Source organism: Sceloporus occidentalis, unplaced genomic scaffold, assembly GCF_023333645.1.
Source record: "Sceloporus occidentalis isolate IW3139 unplaced genomic scaffold, rSceOcc1.0.p SCAF_1, whole genome shotgun sequence".
Lineage (NCBI taxonomy): Eukaryota > Metazoa > Chordata > Lepidosauria > Squamata > Phrynosomatidae > Sceloporus > Sceloporus occidentalis.
The window spans coordinates 8564253-8580787 of record NW_028316981.1 but is presented as its reverse complement, the minus strand read 5'-3'; the positions used below and the strand labels follow the sequence as shown (position 1 = coordinate 8580787).

The 16535-nt window shown below is 44.3% G+C and overlaps 1 protein-coding gene across 1 annotated transcript; it reads right to left on the bottom strand.

The window, feature by feature from the left end:
* Window positions 1-203: 203 nt before the first annotated feature.
* LOC149320612 (uncharacterized) lies at window positions 204-15834 on the bottom strand. The gene is made up of 6 exons (XM_089503601.1): window positions 15778-15834; window positions 11436-11818; window positions 10607-10733; window positions 7878-7948; window positions 6527-6653; window positions 204-3029 (listed from the first exon to the last, which is right to left on the bottom strand). The coding sequence occupies exons 2-6, from the start codon at window positions 11754-11756 to the stop codon at window positions 1318-1320; spliced, it is 2358 nt and encodes a 785-aa protein (XP_089359727.1). The 5' UTR covers window positions 11757-11818; window positions 15778-15834; the 3' UTR covers window positions 204-1317.
* Window positions 15835-16535: the final 701 nt, after the last annotated feature.

Genomic DNA, 16535 nt, shown 5'->3' with positions numbered 1-16535 from the left:
CTATCACAAACTATCCAAGAAAAGCAGCAGCAAAATTATCAGTCCCTCATCTGAGGGGCAGTCAACCCCACAAAGATTTCTGCAGAAAACACTGCTACCACTTCACAGCAGTGGTGGAAAACCATCACAAACAAGTGCAGGTGCAGACATATTGTTGCCAAGAGCCATGGAAATCTGCCCTCCTTTTGCCTCCCTCCCTCCCTCCCTTTGCCAATCAGCACCATCATCCCCACCCTAGCCAGGTGTCTTCTAACACGGAGGGGGAAAGAAGTGGCAAGAAAGAGGAGAGCACCACAGAAGAGACACCACATTGAGCCAGCGCTCTCCAGTTCTTCATCGCACATGCACACTCCATCTTGCTCTCGTCAGTCCCTTCGCTTTCTCAAGCATACCCAGCAGCAACAGCAGCAGCTTTATAGCAAAGATATTACATGAATCAGCAGTATGACAGCAATTCTAGGCAGTGTACTCAGATGAAGGGAAATAATAGTGCAAGTCTGCTCTGCTTTGGTCAGGCCTCACTTGATGTACTCTGTTCTGTCCTGGGCATCACAGTTTAAAAAAGGCATCAGTTGACGGGTCAAAAGCAATCAAGATGGTAAAAGGTCTGGAAACTTTCCCCTTTGAGGAATAGTACAATCATATTTGAATATCTGAATGACTATCATGTAGAAGGAGTGAGTTTGTGTTCTGTTGTTCTAGGGAACAAGACTTGTGATAAAGGATGTTCCAGCAAAACACTAGGATGAATTTCTCAACTATTCACTAGTAGAACTGTGTTTTCTCAGGTTGTGGAGCCTTCTAACCAGAAGTTGAATGGCCAGTGTGATAAATGCCTAAGTGACAGATTGCTGCAGTGCCAGTGGGTTGGGTTAGATGGTCCTTGGATGCCATTTGTATCTATGATCATAGCATGTATCTTCTGATGCATCAGAACTGCTGACTTGGAAGAATAATATTCCCTACACCACTTGCGTTTTAAAGGATTTTTCTCCCCCCTGGACTCTGCCATGCTACACAAACTATGAATTTAGAGTTAAACATTTCCAGCACTTCTAGTATGTGTATGTTTTCTCTCCTGTCTGGATTGTGTGAAATCTCTGGTGGACTAGACATTCTGACTTGCAGGCATTTCCCACACTCCTGGCACTCATATGCTTTATCTCCTATGTACAGTCTGTGATGCCTTGCTAGTTGTTGAAAGTGACCAAAATATTTTGCACACTGCTGGTATTTGTATGACTTCTCTCCTGTATGGAGTCTCTGGTATTTCACAACGTGTGCATTTTGAGCAAATTATTTCACATATTCCGGCCATTAGTATGGTTTCTTTCCTATGTGGAGTTTCTGGTGTCTGAGAAGACTTGAATTCAGAGCAAAACATTTCCCACACTCCTGACATTTATGTGGTTTGTCTCCTGTATGAAGTATCCTGTGGTACACAAGGGAGGAACTGTGAATAAAACATTTCCCACACTCTTTGCAGTTGTATGGTTTCTCTCCTGTGTGCAGTCTCATGTGCTTCACAAGATATGAATTCTGAGCAAAGCATTTTCCACATTCCTGGCAATGATATGGTCTCTCTCCTGTGTGGGCTCTCTGGTGCCTTACTAATTGTTGACGGTGAGCAAAGTATTTCCCACACTCCTGGCATTTGTATGGTTTCTCTCCTGTATGAAGTCTCTTGTGGTACACAAGGGAAGAACTACAGGCAAAACATTTTCCACACTCCTGGCATTTGTATGGTTTCTCTCCTGTGTGCATTCTCTGGTGGATTACAAGTTCTGACTTGCAAGCATAACATCTCCCACATTCGTGGCATTCATACGCTTTATCTCCTGTATGGAATCCTTCGTGCCTTATTAGTTGTTTACGGTGGACAAAACATTCCCCACACTCCTGGCATTTATATGGTTTCTCTCCTGTGTGGAGTCTTTTGTGCTTCACAAGGTATGAACTGCAGACAAAACATTTTCCACACTCCTGGCATTTATAAGGTGTTTCTCCTGAGTGGAGTCTCTTGTGCTTCATAAGGTATGAACTGCAGGCAAAATATTTTCCACACTCCTGACATTTGTATGGTGTCTCTCCTACATGGACTCTCTGGTGGCTGACAAGTTGTGCATTTTGAGAAAAACATTTCTCACACTCCTGGCATTTGTATGGTTTCTGTCCTGTGTGGACTCTCTGGTGTCTCAGAAAGTGTGAACTCCATGCAAAACATTTTCCACACTTCTGGCATTTGTATGGTTTCTCTCCTGTGTGGAGTCTCTTGTGCTGTAGGAGGTATGAATGCCAGGCAAAACACTTCCCACACTCCTGGCATTTGTACGGTTTCTCTCCTGTGTGAACTCTCTGGTGGCTCACAAGGCTAGAATTTACAGAAAAACATTTCCCGCACTCCTGGCATTTGTATGGTGTATCTCCTGCATGGAGTCTCTTGTGCTTCACTAGGTGTGAGCTCCAGGCAAAACATTTCCCACACTCCTGGCATCTGTATGGTGTCTCTCCTGCATGAACTCTCTGGTGGCTGATAAGTTGTGCATTCTGAGCAAAACATTTCCCACACTCCTGACATCTGTACGGTTTCTCTCCTGTGTGGAGTTTCTGGTGTCTCACAAAGTGTGATTTCTGAGCAAAACATTTCCCACACTCCTGGCATTTGTATGGTTTCTCGCCTGTGTGGACTCTCTGATGAACCACTAATAGTGATCTGTCAGCAAAGTATTTCCCACATTCTTGGCATTTGTGTGTCTTCTTTCTTTTACGGAATGCTTGATGGCTCAAATTAGGAGATTTGTAATCAAATCCTTTCCCTTTACATCTAATGTGTTTTTTCCCATCACAAAGTCTCTTATGAAGCACAAGTGCCATATTGCTAGAAAAACATTTTCCACATTTGTTGCATTTGAATGCTTTCTCTCTAGTAGAACTTTCTTCTGTGTGAACCTTCTGATGTTTAGCAAGCTCCCATTTGTGTCCAAAACACTTCCCACACTTGGCGCATATGTTTCTGTTACTCCAGATATCTGTTGGGAAAAACAGGAAGAAAGAAAATAATCATTCCTCACTGTGAATCAAAAGGATTATAAGAGAATGGGACTGAATGGAAATTATTCTATAATCAACATAACCATGAAGGAAACAGATATTGTAGTCACACACACCCTGGTCTTTTAGGCTCTGGACTTTTTATTCTTCAAGAGATTCCAAGAACTATATTCAGGGTTTGACATATTCCTATTCCTAGGGCGACTAAAATGGTGAAAGGTCTGGAAACCTTGCCCTATGAGGAAGGACTCAGGGAGCTGAGGATGTTTAGTCTGGAGAAGAGAAGGTTAAGAGCTGATATGATAGCCCTGTTTAAATATTTGAAAGGATGTCATATTGAGGAGGGAGCAAGCTTGTTTTCTGCTGCTCCAGAGAACAGGACCCGGAACAATGGATGCAAGCTACAGGAAAAGAGATTCCACCTCAACATTAGGAAGAACTTCCTGACAGTAAGGGCTGTTCGACAGTGGAACACACTCCCTCGGAGTGTAGTGGAGTCTCCTTCCTTGGAGGTCTTTAAGCAGAGGCTAGATGACCATCTGCTGGGGATGCTTTGATTTGGATTTCCTGAATGGCAGGGGGTTGGACTGGATGGCCCGTGCGGTCTCTTCCAACTCTATGATTCTATGATATCATACTACAGATTTTAGCTTGCTATAGTGATTGTATCTGATAAACAAGCAGAAATAGCAACCTCTAATACATTTGAATAGAAAATCCTGTCTGGAAGGGCTGTTGCTTTCATGTGTTGTTTGGGACTTTCCCAGAGTTTTCTCCCAGACAAAGGGAGCAGGACTATTGGTCACAGTAGCTTTGAGGAGAAAGCCTTGCAGGAGGAAGATCCCAAGATGCTTTACGAATAAAATGGAATTGAGCCCTGGATTCCAGTGGGACATAGCACTCAGGAAAAAAGGAAAACTGACTGCCCAGAACCTCTAAGGCAGGTGAACCACAGGCCACCTATCTCCTAACTCTGCCTCTTTTTTATTATTATGCTCTCTGGGAGAATGGATGTCTTTTGTTTTTCATGTGCAAATATGCTAAGATTTTCTGTGTTAAGATTTTACTTTGCTATAAATTATGTCACTATCTTTCTCTCTCATTTATTTCTCTCCCTTATGTCCAGCTAAGTTTGGATTTTTCCGCAGTAACATAGAGGTTCCCACACCTTATCCTGCAAAATACCACACTGGATGGAAGAAGAAGGGTAGAATTGTACTTCTGTTGTTACTCCAATAAAGACATTATACAGACACATCCAGGAAACATTCTGGGATAGTTGTGTTGGCCATGCAGCACAATACAAAATACACAGAAGAGCAATGCCTTTAATGGCTGACTGAAATGCACAAAAGACATCATACAAAGGTTTTAAGCTTCATTGGCTTCTTCATTGGAAAAAGATATTTAAAATCATACAAGAGAAGATTAAGTGAAGATTTCAACTCCATTAGCAACAATTAGAGGCAAGTAGTTTGCATTAGCACCACGTTCCAAGTGGAATGGGAAAGGCTGAAGTCCACCCAGTTCACTGCTCTACATTTGGTTGAGGCCCTCTTTACATGATGTGCTGGTCACACATACACCCCAGCTTGCTTGAAACTGTGGTAATGCTGCTTCCAGGGGAGTACTGAGAGAAAGGGAAATAAAGGTAGGGAGGACTAACTGCTCTAATCCACCACCACCCCAGACATCCCAATCACCCCAGCATAGCCACATATATCTCACTGCTCCTTCACATGGGACATGCTAATGGAGGAAGGGGGAAAAGCTACAGTCTCGCAGGAAATCTGTCATGCCCTGCTTGTCCTCCAAGTTTGAAGGCTCTGATGAAGAGGCTGGGGGCCCAGGGGAAATGCCAGGGCTGCAGCAATGCCAGAAGACTCAGAAGGTTAATCTACAGACAGCACAGGGGCAGAGTTCCTAGCAGCCACAGGAGCAAAGTTCAACAGAATCACCCTCTCAGATGAAGAGCCAGACTTAACAGTGCCTGCTCCATGGGGAAATGCTAGGAAAGGAGAGACATCGGCATCCTCAGTGTTTAAGTAAGAAGCAGGTAGCTAATAGGGAGCACCTGAGAAGCCCAGACGGGCTATAAATATCCAAGCACCTCCCTTGGTCCAACATGGTTGGCAATCATCCACCTTCCCAAAGGGCACTCAGCAATGGCTCCTCTTCATCATGGGTTGTCCTGGGCCCAGTGCTATTCAACATCTTTATCAATGACTAAGATTAAAGAATAGGGAGCATTCTTATTAAATTTGCAGATAACACCAAATTAGCTAATACTCCAGAGGACAGGATTAAAATTCAAAATAACCTTAATAGATTAGAAAGCTGGGCCAAAGCTAACAAAATGAATTTCAATACAGAGAAATGTAAGGTACTGCACTTAGGGTAAAAAAAGGAAATGCATAGATATAGGATGGGTGACACCTGGCTTCAGGAGACTATGTATGAAAGGAATCTAGGAGTCCTAGTAGACCACAAGTTAAACATGAGTCAGTGTGATGCGGCAGATAAAAAGGCCAATGTGATTCTAGGCTGCATCAATAAAAGTATAATGTCTAGATCAAGGGAAGTAATAGTGCCACTTTATTCTTCCTTGGTTGAGGCCTGACGTGGAATACTGTGTCCAGTTCTGGGCACCACAATTCAAAAAGGATGTTGAATTGTGTCCAAAGGAGGGCAACTAAAATGGTGAGGTTTTAATCTGGGAGTTTGCTAGCTTCCCAAAGGCAAAACAGGACAAAATCAAGTCCCTCAGCCAAGGTAAAAAGTTTGTGGGGAAGAGGCTGTGTGCCTGGGGGGACCAGCATCACTCCTGTCTCCTGTCTCTTGCTGTAGTGCCTTCAGCTGTGGCTCTGATCCTAGTCTGTGCTGGAGTCCAGCATAGTTGGAAGAGACCACCTGGACCATGGAATTAATGTGGGCTCTGTCGCTAAGCAGTGTCAATAATGGTCAATAAAGTTTGTGTCTTTTTTACCAGGTAAAGTGGGGTACTTTCATTGCTTTATTTGATGAATAAGATTCTCAAGTCAGCTCACACTTTAAAATACACTTTGAGTTGCCTTGTACTCCCCTCATCCAACTCTTCCTGCTAACACAAAGAGGATGTATATTTCTCCTTTAGCTTGACCCTCTCCCTATTCCTAATGCAGGTTACCCAAGAACACTGTTAGGTCACCACCACCAAAAGTTCATTCCTAATCATATTTCTAAATCTTCAGAATCTCTTAAAGCAGATGTGGGAGCCAACAGCCCTCCTGGTTCTGATGAACTACTACTCCCATCATGCCTCACTACCAGCCAATCCAAAAAGAGTACTGGCCAGGCTTGCAAGGGCTATTGAGAAGAGAAGTTTAACTCACCATCCTGGCCTTCAGGTACAGACCCCACTCAAGAACGGCACTCTTATGGTGCTTGTAATTACTGTGTTACAAAACATAAATAATAGTCAGTGAAGGAGCCTTACCAAGAGAGGCTATGATCCCTTGGGTCTCCTCCATGACATGTGCATGCAAAGCTCTCTGATCAGGATCCAGAAGAGCCCACTCCTCCTGGGAGAAATGCACAACCACATTCTCAAAGGTGATCTGGTCCTGGTGGGAAAAGAAAACATTTCCTGCTCATACCACACACACAGGCTATCAAGGTAAGAAGTGCAAGAGGCTTTAGGACAGAAACCTTCTTGTTGGCTGTCTGACGGATTCATTACCACAGAATACCAGTCACTTGGAAAAAAGCGCAGGAGAGGGCCTTGGCTTCCATGGCTGTACTGCAGGATATCTAGAGGCCTCTGGTGGTCCCATTGTGGGAACCAGGATGTTGTACTAGATGGGCCTTTTGTCTTGCCCACAAGGTCCAGCCTTATGCTCTTTACTTTGCAAGAGGAAAAAAAGGAAAGATATTTGTTTGGGATCAAGGGGAAAGAATAGGAAGATCTCTCTATTCCAATTTCTTTTGTATTTAAGAAAAAAATCAGAGAATAAGGGCAGCAACTTTCACTCTATTTTAGATCTTTTGTTAAACAGAAGTACACAGCCACCAAAGACTCAAACTACTGTGAGAATTACTCTACAGGCCGCTGTGCTGGAAGTTGGTCTAGCTGACATATGAAAATTTTTACACCCAGAGATTATACATTTACATCACCAGTTCCAATTCCTTCAGATTAGATTTCTAATTTCAGCATCTTTGGCCATCAAAAGGGAGGCTTGAAACACACAGGGGAAAGTTTGGAACATAACACGTGGTCAGTGAAAATGGATCTTTTGTACCCCCTTGATTGCTAAAAGATTGATGATCCAATATTGGAAAGGTAATTTATTCCCACCTGTAATCCAATAGACAGAAGCTTTAACAAAACTTGCAACATTTGAAAGAATGGTGTATCAATGTAATTTACAAATGAACTTATATTCAGATATTTGGTCTGCTTTTACTGAAATATATGCGTATGATTTCTCTCTCTCTTTTAAATTCCCTTATTCCATACTGGGGTATTAACATCATGAGATATAATTGAGAGCTTGACAATGTAATTTTACTTTCCATTATTAATTTAATATTTTTTTAAAAAAGCCTAGACTAGATTGGTTAACAACACAGAGATTCCAGCCTAGCCATTTAAGAGTGCCCAAACCCCAGGGCCAGGCAGATGACCCTGTTCTTTTAAAAACTTCTCTTTTCATTAAAAATATAAAGATATTGATGGACTTCTGTCATTTTTTTAAAATTCAAAACAAAGTGAAACAAATTTCTTAGCTATAGCTACCAGGGATGTGAGCCCAGAGCAGGGGACATCCAGGAAGCCTTCTCTTTACCTCAACTGGTTCCACTCCTTCATAAAGAGGAATAGGCATCTGAGTAGTTGTTGATGGCATCATTGCAGCCCCTGTCAGAGAGAGCAAGGTGGGGAGAAGTTGATCACACACTGTTTCAAAGACTACAATTACAATCCTAAACAGAAATTTGCAAGGAAGTTACTCTTTTCAAGACAGTAACACTTGGCATCTCAGTAAATTCTACAGGGCATTTTGGTCCAGTGCTTAGCAGGCTGAACTGCAGCATGGGACATTCCAGTTCAAGCTCCCACTGTATTATTAAATCCATCGAAGGACCTTGCACAGCTACTCTCTCTTAGTTTAACCTACCTCGCCATGTTGTTGTTTTGAGACGAACATGGTGAGGTGTAATGAAAGCAGTCTTGAGTCCTGGGGAGCAAAGGCCAGGTACGAATATATTGACAGAAAGAAAAGGGAAGGACCCCAAAGAGAAGAAGTCACAGTGATGAAGATTACCAACTTTTTCTAGGAAATACCTAGAATAACTAATTGGAACACTTTATAATGCATTAAACCTGTATTTAAAATACTGTAGGCCAACGTATGAGTAACAAGACAATGAAAAAGGCAAACACTAATAGGATCATATGGAAGTGTGTTGTAGTGGTTTGAGTACTGGACTATGACTCTGGAGACCAGGGTTCAATTCCCAGCTCGGCTATGAAACCCACTGGGTGGTCTTGGGTAAGTAACATGCTCTGAGCCTCAGGGAAAGGCAATGGCAAACCTGCTCTGAACAAAACTTGACAAGAAAGCTCCATGATAAGTTTGCTTTAGGATCATCACAAGTCTGAAATGACTTGAAGGCACACAACACATACACACACACATGAAGAACAAGCCTGTGAATAATGTAATGATAAGTAGACAGTTCTCTACATCTACCTCTGTGTTGAAAATTAATTCACATCCTTGTTTAATATAAGATTAATAAACAGATGAAAAGACAGAAGAGCAAAAAAGGAACTAATGAAGATTAAATGCACGTGTGCTATTGAGCTCTCTCATTATTTGGGCATCTGCTAATAAGCTGGGCCATGTGTATCTAGACTCCCAGCTCCCACGAACATCCAAGGACAGTGTCACACTACACTGTTATAGCACTGTTATTCCACTTTAACAGCTAGGGCTGCCTTCTGTGGAATCCTGGGATTTGACCTTAAGGAAGGGGCATTTAGAATGCTCAGCCAGAGGGCTCTAAACTACAAAACCCAGAATTCCACAGGAGGCAGCCATAGCAGTTAAAATGGAATAACAGTGCTATACCATTGTTGTGCAATAGTGTCTCAAGACTATGAATTACATCAGTATCATGAATAAAACAGGAAAATGTTTTTAGACAGATATGTTAGGGAGATTCGTGTTTCTATTGAACCTCGACGGAATATGACTTAGCCTGTTCTGTAACTTTGTAACGTCATCTAAGTAGGCCTATAGGGGTAAACCATTCATGTAAGATCTAGGTCTCGGTCACACAGGGCATAAGGAGTGGCCAGAGCCTGTTTCCACCCCATCACTCTCCATTTGGTGTGAGACCATGGCATCTCGTTACCATAGTCCCAAGGCTGGCCGCAGTCCATAACACACCACCAGAAAGGAGCACTTCTTTCACACTCGTTTTTGTGCTGGGTTTGGACCACCTTAGGTGGCCATGGTACGGCTTTGACCCAGTCTGGCGGTGTACATCATCTGAACGCCATGCCACACCCCCAGATCAGGCCAAAGGCTTAAAACAAGAATTTAAAAATATCATAAAAACTGTTAAGTAATCTGCCATATTAAAACACCAAATACTTTAAAACTATATAAAATCATGACAAATTAATGCCATGACAAATACAAAATGCAGCACGTGTACCCCACTAAAGTCCATTCCACATAACCAGTCACAAAAGGTTGCTGAAATAAAAACTTCTTCACCTGTAAGTGGAAAAGGAGCAGATAGAGGTAGCCTAGTCTCCTGTGGCAGAGAGTTCCACAGGCTGGGAGCAGCCAAAAAGAAGGCTCTTGTGAAGGTGGCAGGACTGAGAGAATGCTGTTCCCTGAAGATCTCAAAACTCAAGCCAGTCTTTCAGAGAGTCTGCATCTCAGCCATGCAAGGTCATAACCAAACATACGAATTCAATCCAGAAATACAATGTTTTGATTAATAATAATAATAATTTGTTTTATTTATATACCGCTATTCCAAAGATCATAGCGGTGAACAGCAAGTAAGCTAATTAGCAAGTAAGCTAATTGACTGAAACATGCAAACTTTTGTTGAATGGAAAAATTTTGGAACCAAACACACATCTAGATGCACATTTCCAGATCCAATGACCCTGCAAGTACACTTCCACTTCCACAACCACATATTGATTATAGATAGGCCACACCAGAAAGAAAGAAAAAGCTGAACTGCTCCCAGAGGGAAACATTCACAGGTGTAAAAAACAAAGGCCTGTTACAGACTGCCAAAATAAAGCTGCTTCGGGTCTCTTTGGAGGTATGCTATTTAAATGATGCATGGGTACTAAGAGTCCGGAGGTCGTGCCAAAGCCACACTCAATTCCTAAGCACCGGAGTGCAGCTTTTGGTGCAGCTTTCGGATTCTTAGGATGCATGCATCATTTAAAAAGCATACCTCCAAAGAGACCCGAAGCAGCTTTATTTTGGCAGTCTGTAACAGGCCATAGATTGTTATGCCAGAGAGGGTTTGTTCTTACTCTGCAAGGCCGCAGCTCTGCCTTGCTCCTTCTTCAGCTCCCTACCCTGGAGACTCCCATTTGTGTCTGATAAAGATTCCTCTGATGCAGGGCAAACAGACTCAACTTCCATAGATGGACTTTTGGCCTGAAAAGACAGATGGGAAGGTGGAAAAGAATCAGAAAATAATTTTTAATTTTCTATTATACATTCATGCACAAACATCTGAAGCAAGAGACTGGCAAGTATAGCAAGTTTTACCCCTCAAATTGGGAATTGGTGACTTCTGAGTATGGACAGGTCACGCTCCACTCCTGAACCAACATGGAAACATGGGGGAACCGTGCCCTGCCACTGCCAAATCACCACATGGCCACATCTTGTTATGCAGTAGTGGCAGCAAGAAGGTCTAGACCTTCCTTTAATAATACAGGGAGCCTGAACCTTGTTTTAAAGAAGAATCGTTGTTCTAACAGGCCTTTGAGAGGTCCAAGGCACACTACAGAAATAACCCAGTTTGAGACTGCTTTGACTCAGGGCTAGGGAATCCTGGGAACTGTAATTTATTGTGGCAGCACCACAGATCTCTGACAGAGAAGGCTAAATATCTCATAAAACTACATTTCCCAAGAATTGAGCCAGGGCAGTTAAAGCAGTCTCAAACTGGATTATTTCTGCAGTGTGTTTTTCATCAGAGATTCCAGTTCAAAAAGGGGGCACAGGTGCCATATCCTGATTATTCCCCACATCAGGTCCCATATGGAGAGAAAGACATTAATATTGATACATTAAATCAATATATCAGCGAAGCAATCTCAGATTAATAGAAACCAAGTAAAAAGTTCTAACCTGTTCATCCTCTTTCCTGTCCTCCGCCTGACTCAGAAGGAAACCTTCCGCCAGGGCCACTGCCTGGGAACTGGTCACTGCCCCACATTTCCTGACCCAATTTTCCATCTCCGATGGCAGGATGCTCAGGAACTGCTCCAAGATCACCAGGTCCAGGATCTGAATTTTGGTTTGTTCCTTTGGCTTCAGCCACTTTTGGCAGAGATGGTGGAGTCGGCTGCAAACCTCTCGAGGCCCCTTGCCCTCTTGGTAGGAAAACTGCCTGAAGCACTGACGCTGTATGTCTGAGCTGGCCATGTCTTCACCCGGAACCTTCTGCATAGTTCTCTCCCAGAATTCCCTACTGCTCTCAGAAATCACAACATCACAGGCTTTGTTCGTAACTGTGGGGAAAAAAATAATTTCATTTGGGAAAAATTCCTAATCTCATACTGATCTCAAGAGCCCAGAACCTCCATTGCCTGTAAATGAGAGGGTTATATAGGCTGCTTTTACGACCCTTGCTTTCTAGGTCTCCTGATTCCAACCTATGACTTTGATATATAAGTGGGAAAGGGATCTTCCTGCCTGATTTACAACTGTTGACTGCATTCCTCCTTTGAGGTAACAAACTCTCTGAATAATTTTTATGCTGTAACATGGCTGCATGTTTGAAAACTCTCTCAAGGAAACAGACCTAGAATTCCTCTGAGCTATGAATTCACACTATGTGAACACTGAGATATTTCCAGAACAGCTTGGGGAGAGCTTAACAGGTCTAGAGGAAGTAGTTTTAATCTAAATGTTAATGTTCTTCTGGGACACATAAAAACATTCTGAGAAAACAGTACAGTATGCAAGGTAGACTCTGAAGTGTCTCCTTGTCTCACTTTGGACCTTTCACAAAGCATACAAGCTGCTTTGAAGGAAGAGTCTGTACAGGACAAAATCCTCAGAGGGTGCTGGCTTCAGCTACCATGATTCACCAGCTGTGTTCTACTGATGTCTTTTTTGTTCCCCATCGGAATTGTCTTCTGAATTCCTCATTGACTTCCCTTGGATTTTTCCCTGTGCTCCAAAGATTCACAATCACAAAAGCTACTGCTAGAAATACTGCTGCCTTTATCCTCCCCATCCTCATATGGTTGACACTACTTTGAAGCAAACCTCTGGCAGCAGATATTGGGGTCAGCAATAGCTACCCACAAACCATGCCTCTTGAGATGGCCACCCCATTCACCTCTGGGGAGGAGGGGCACAGCTGGAGGCATCCTGTTACAGGCTGAATGCTATTTTTGTTTGCAAACTAAGACCCTGAAGCCTGAGTGTGTGTATGTGTGTGTGCGCGCATGCGCGTGTGCACAAGCTTACCATCTACTTCTGGCCACACAGATACCTAATCCAAATCTTAGAGATGGCCAGTGAAATAATAATAATAATAATAATAATAATAATAATAGGTTTTATTTATATACCGCCCAAACACTGGGAATCCGAGCGGTTTACAATAGAGGGGATAACAGACAGTTCCCTGCCCACAGGCTTACAATCTAAAAGACACGACACAAAAGGAGAAGGGAATGGTGAGGGAGGGAGGGAATCAGGTCCAGCATTCTTCTCTCCCTCTGAGGCCTGGACCAAGGCAGATAGACCGGAGGGAGGGCTCTTCTTCTTCAGGCTAGCCCCTGATGGAACTGGGCCAGCCTACTCTCTCCCTCAGAGGCCGAAAGATGACAGTTAGGGAGGGAGGAGCCTCTTTCTTCAGGCTAGCCCCTGATGGTACTGGGCCAGCCTTCTCTCTCCCTCAGAGGCCGAAAGATGACAGTTAGGGAGGGAGGAGCCTCTTTCTTCAGGCTAGCCCCTGATGGTACTGGGCCAGCCTTCTCTCTCCCTCAGAGGCCGAAAGATGACAGTTAGGGAGGGAGGAGCCTCTTTCTTCAGGCTAGCCCCTGATGGTACTGGGCCAGCCTTCTCTCTCCCTCAGAGGCCGAAAGATGACAGTTAGGGAGGGAGGAGCCTCTTTCTTCAGGCTAGCCCCTGATGGAACTGGGCCAGCCTTCTCTCTCCCTCAGAGGCCGAAAGATGACAGTTAGGGAGGGAGGAGCCTCTTTCTTCAGGCTAGCCCCTGATGGTACTGGGCCAGCCTTCTCTCTCCCTCAGAGGCCGAAAGATGACAGTTAGGGAGGGAGGAGCCTCTTTCTTCAGGCTAGCCCCTGATGGAACTGGGCCAGCCTTCTCTCTCCCTCAGAGGCCGAAAGATGACAGTTAGGGAGGGAGGAGCCTCTTTCTTCAGGCTAGCCCCTGATGGAACTGGGCCAGCCTTCTCTCTCCCTCAGAGGCCGAAAGATGACAGTTAGGGAGGGAGGAGCCTCTTTCTTCAGGCTAGCCCCTGATGGTACTGGGCCAGCCTTCTCTCTCCCTCAGAAATGTCCCATTCATCACCTCCCATGGTCCCTTGAAACCAATGTTCTGACGCCAGTTTGGGAATAAAAAATAAATCTATTGCCAATGTAGTCAGGATCTGTGGGAGCCACCGAAGATAGGAATGTTGGATCTTACCTGTGAGTCTTCATTTCCAGTATGTAAGTATAAAACATTCTGGAACTTGCTTCCCCCCCCCCCCCCACACACACACACACACTAGAAGCAAACTGGAGGATCAACTCAAGTTCCAGGATGTTCCATCCTTATCTGTTGAGAAATGGAGGGCGCCATAGGGGGCTCAGACAGGATGCCACTACAGAATATGTCATCCAAGTGTCTTGTCCTAAACTGATTCCCAAAGTGGGTGGTGAGAGGGACATAAATATGGCTGAACTTATGCTTTCTTGCTTTCTGCTTCTGTAATCTGCTTGCTTCAAGGCCTAGAGGTTAATGGACCAAATAAGGGAACAGGAAACCCAGAGTGAGTGTGCTCTGAGATTCAAAGAGCAGTGATTTACAGTAGACTCATTAGAAAGTAAAGTGCGTGGGCTATGATGGCCCCCATCTTTTGTTCCTGTGTGTGTCCACCGTACGCACTCACTTACCCCTCCTTTCGCCACAGCTTTGAAGAATACAATGCTTTGTGTCTCAGCTCAGCAGTAGCCTTGAGAAGAACAGGATCATGCTAGCTAAGTACAGTATCTCTTTGCATTAGCTAGTATCTCTTTTCTTTCCAGGCTCCTAGCAAATGTAGTAGCAAATGTAGAGCCAATAAGAAAAATGCGTGAACACGGCATGGACAGTGAATGCAACCAATCACTTGATGTTTAGACAATAGCCAATTAACTACCTGTTGTCTAAACATGTGTGTACTAAATAGCCAATTAAGCTAACTCTGTGTAAACAATGAACTGTGTTTTGCTATAAAAATTTTTGGAAATGGCTATTGGGGGCGGCAGCAATTTTATCACCATCTGCTGGTGTGCTGTCGTCTTGGCCAATAAATTGCGTTTTGCTCTAGACTTTTCTTCGGTCTCCTGTGGCCTTGCTTTGGGACTCCCTTTCAAATGGACTCTTGGGAATTTCCCTTACAGGTGGTACACTGCCCCTGGGGGCAGGGGAAAGGTCGGGGGGGGGGGGGAGGGAAAGCCAGCATGGTGCAGTGGATTGAGATTTGGACTACAACTCTGGAGATCCTGGGTTTGATTCCCAGTTTGGCCATAAAACCCACTGGGTGACCTTGGGCATGTCACTCTCTCAGCCTCAGGGGAAAGCAATGGCAAACCTTCTCTGAGAAATCTTGCCAAGAAAACTCCACTTAGGGTCACCATAGGTCAAAACGATTTGAAGGCACACAACAACAACAAGGCAGACTTCAGCCAAAGTATTGGTGTACAAGAAAGACAAGGGGAACCAGCAGTCTTAACATAAACGGCCTCACACTTTTTAGGTTACTGCTCCTTCCAAAGCCTTCCCCCACAGTCCCCTTCCTCCAGGCCATGATCAACATGGCCGAGGCTTCTGGGAGCTGAAGTCCAAAATCTCTTAAAGGTCACAGTTTGGGGACCACTGCTAAAGAGAGTAGTAGATTCAGCGTGGATTAGTGGTTTGAGTATTGGACTACGACTCTGGAGACCAGGGTTTGATTGCCACCTTAGCCATGGAAACCGATTGGGTGACCTTGGGCAAGAAGTCACACTCTCTGAGCCTCAGAGGAAGGCCATGGCAAACTTCCTCTGAACAAATCTTGCCAAGAAAGTCCCATAATAGGGTTGCCTTAGGGTCACTGTAAGTCAGAAAGGACTTGGAGGCACACAACAACATAGAGTAGTTCACTGTGTCTACTGTAGGGGAGACCAGCCACAGAATTCAGGCTCCCCCAAATGGAGGGCATTTCCTTCCCTTAGTCTTATGGAGAAGGCTGGGGATTGGGACTCACCAGACCCCAGGAGGCTTTCAACACAAGGAGGAGGAAGAAGAAGAAAGAAAAGGGGGAAGTGGCTGGAGAGCTTGTCTGCTCTGGAGGACTGGGCTTCCTTTCCTCTCTAGGAATTCAGCTCTCTTCCCTAAACCCTTTCATATACATTTGTCCCTTCACGTTCGCTGGGGTTAGGGGCACAGGACCCCCCCCCCCTCCATGGATGTGGAAAAACCACAAATAACAAAAACACTATGTTTTTACCTGAGAGAAACCCTCTAGGAATCTCCAGGTCCTCCAGGGCAACTCTGTGGGCAACATCTTCCAGACACTGACCATAGAACTGGGCTGGAGGAGCTACAAAGGACTAGTGGAGAGTTCTCTCTAGGAATCTCTAGGTCCTCCAGTGCAACTTTTAAAGTTGACCACAGAGTTGCGATGGAGGACCTAGATATTCCTAGAGAGAACATATTAATCAAATCCGTCAATCAAATCCCCAAATATCAAAGCCGCAAATATGGAGGGATGAGTGTACAGACAAGCTGCAGAGCCATTTCTCTGCATCCATCTTGGCGCCAGATTTGTTGTTGTTGTTGTTGTTGTTGTTGTTGTTGTGTGCCTCCAAGGACCACACCACACTGCAGAAATAATCCAGTTTCAGTCCACTTTAACTGCCCTGGCTCAATGCTAGGGATTTCTGCGAACTGTAGTTTTGTGAGACACTGAGCCAGCCCTTCTCTGTCAGAGAGCTCTGGTGCTGCCACAATAAACTACAGTTC

Excerpts from the sequence above, each read along its gene's own strand:
- LOC149320612 (XM_089503601.1), bottom strand. The coding sequence starts at position 11,756 with ATGCAGAAGGTTCCGGGTGAAGACATGGCCAGCTCAGACATACAGCGT. Across the intron at positions 6,654-7,877 it reads AAGGAGTGGAACCAGTTGAG|GACCAGATCACCTTTGAGAA; the intron begins GTAAAGAGAAGG and ends TTTTCCCACCAG. Across the intron at positions 3,030-6,526 it reads AGGGATCATAGCCTCTCTTG|ATATCTGGAGTAACAGAAAC; the intron begins GTAAGGCTCCTT and ends TTTTCCCAACAG.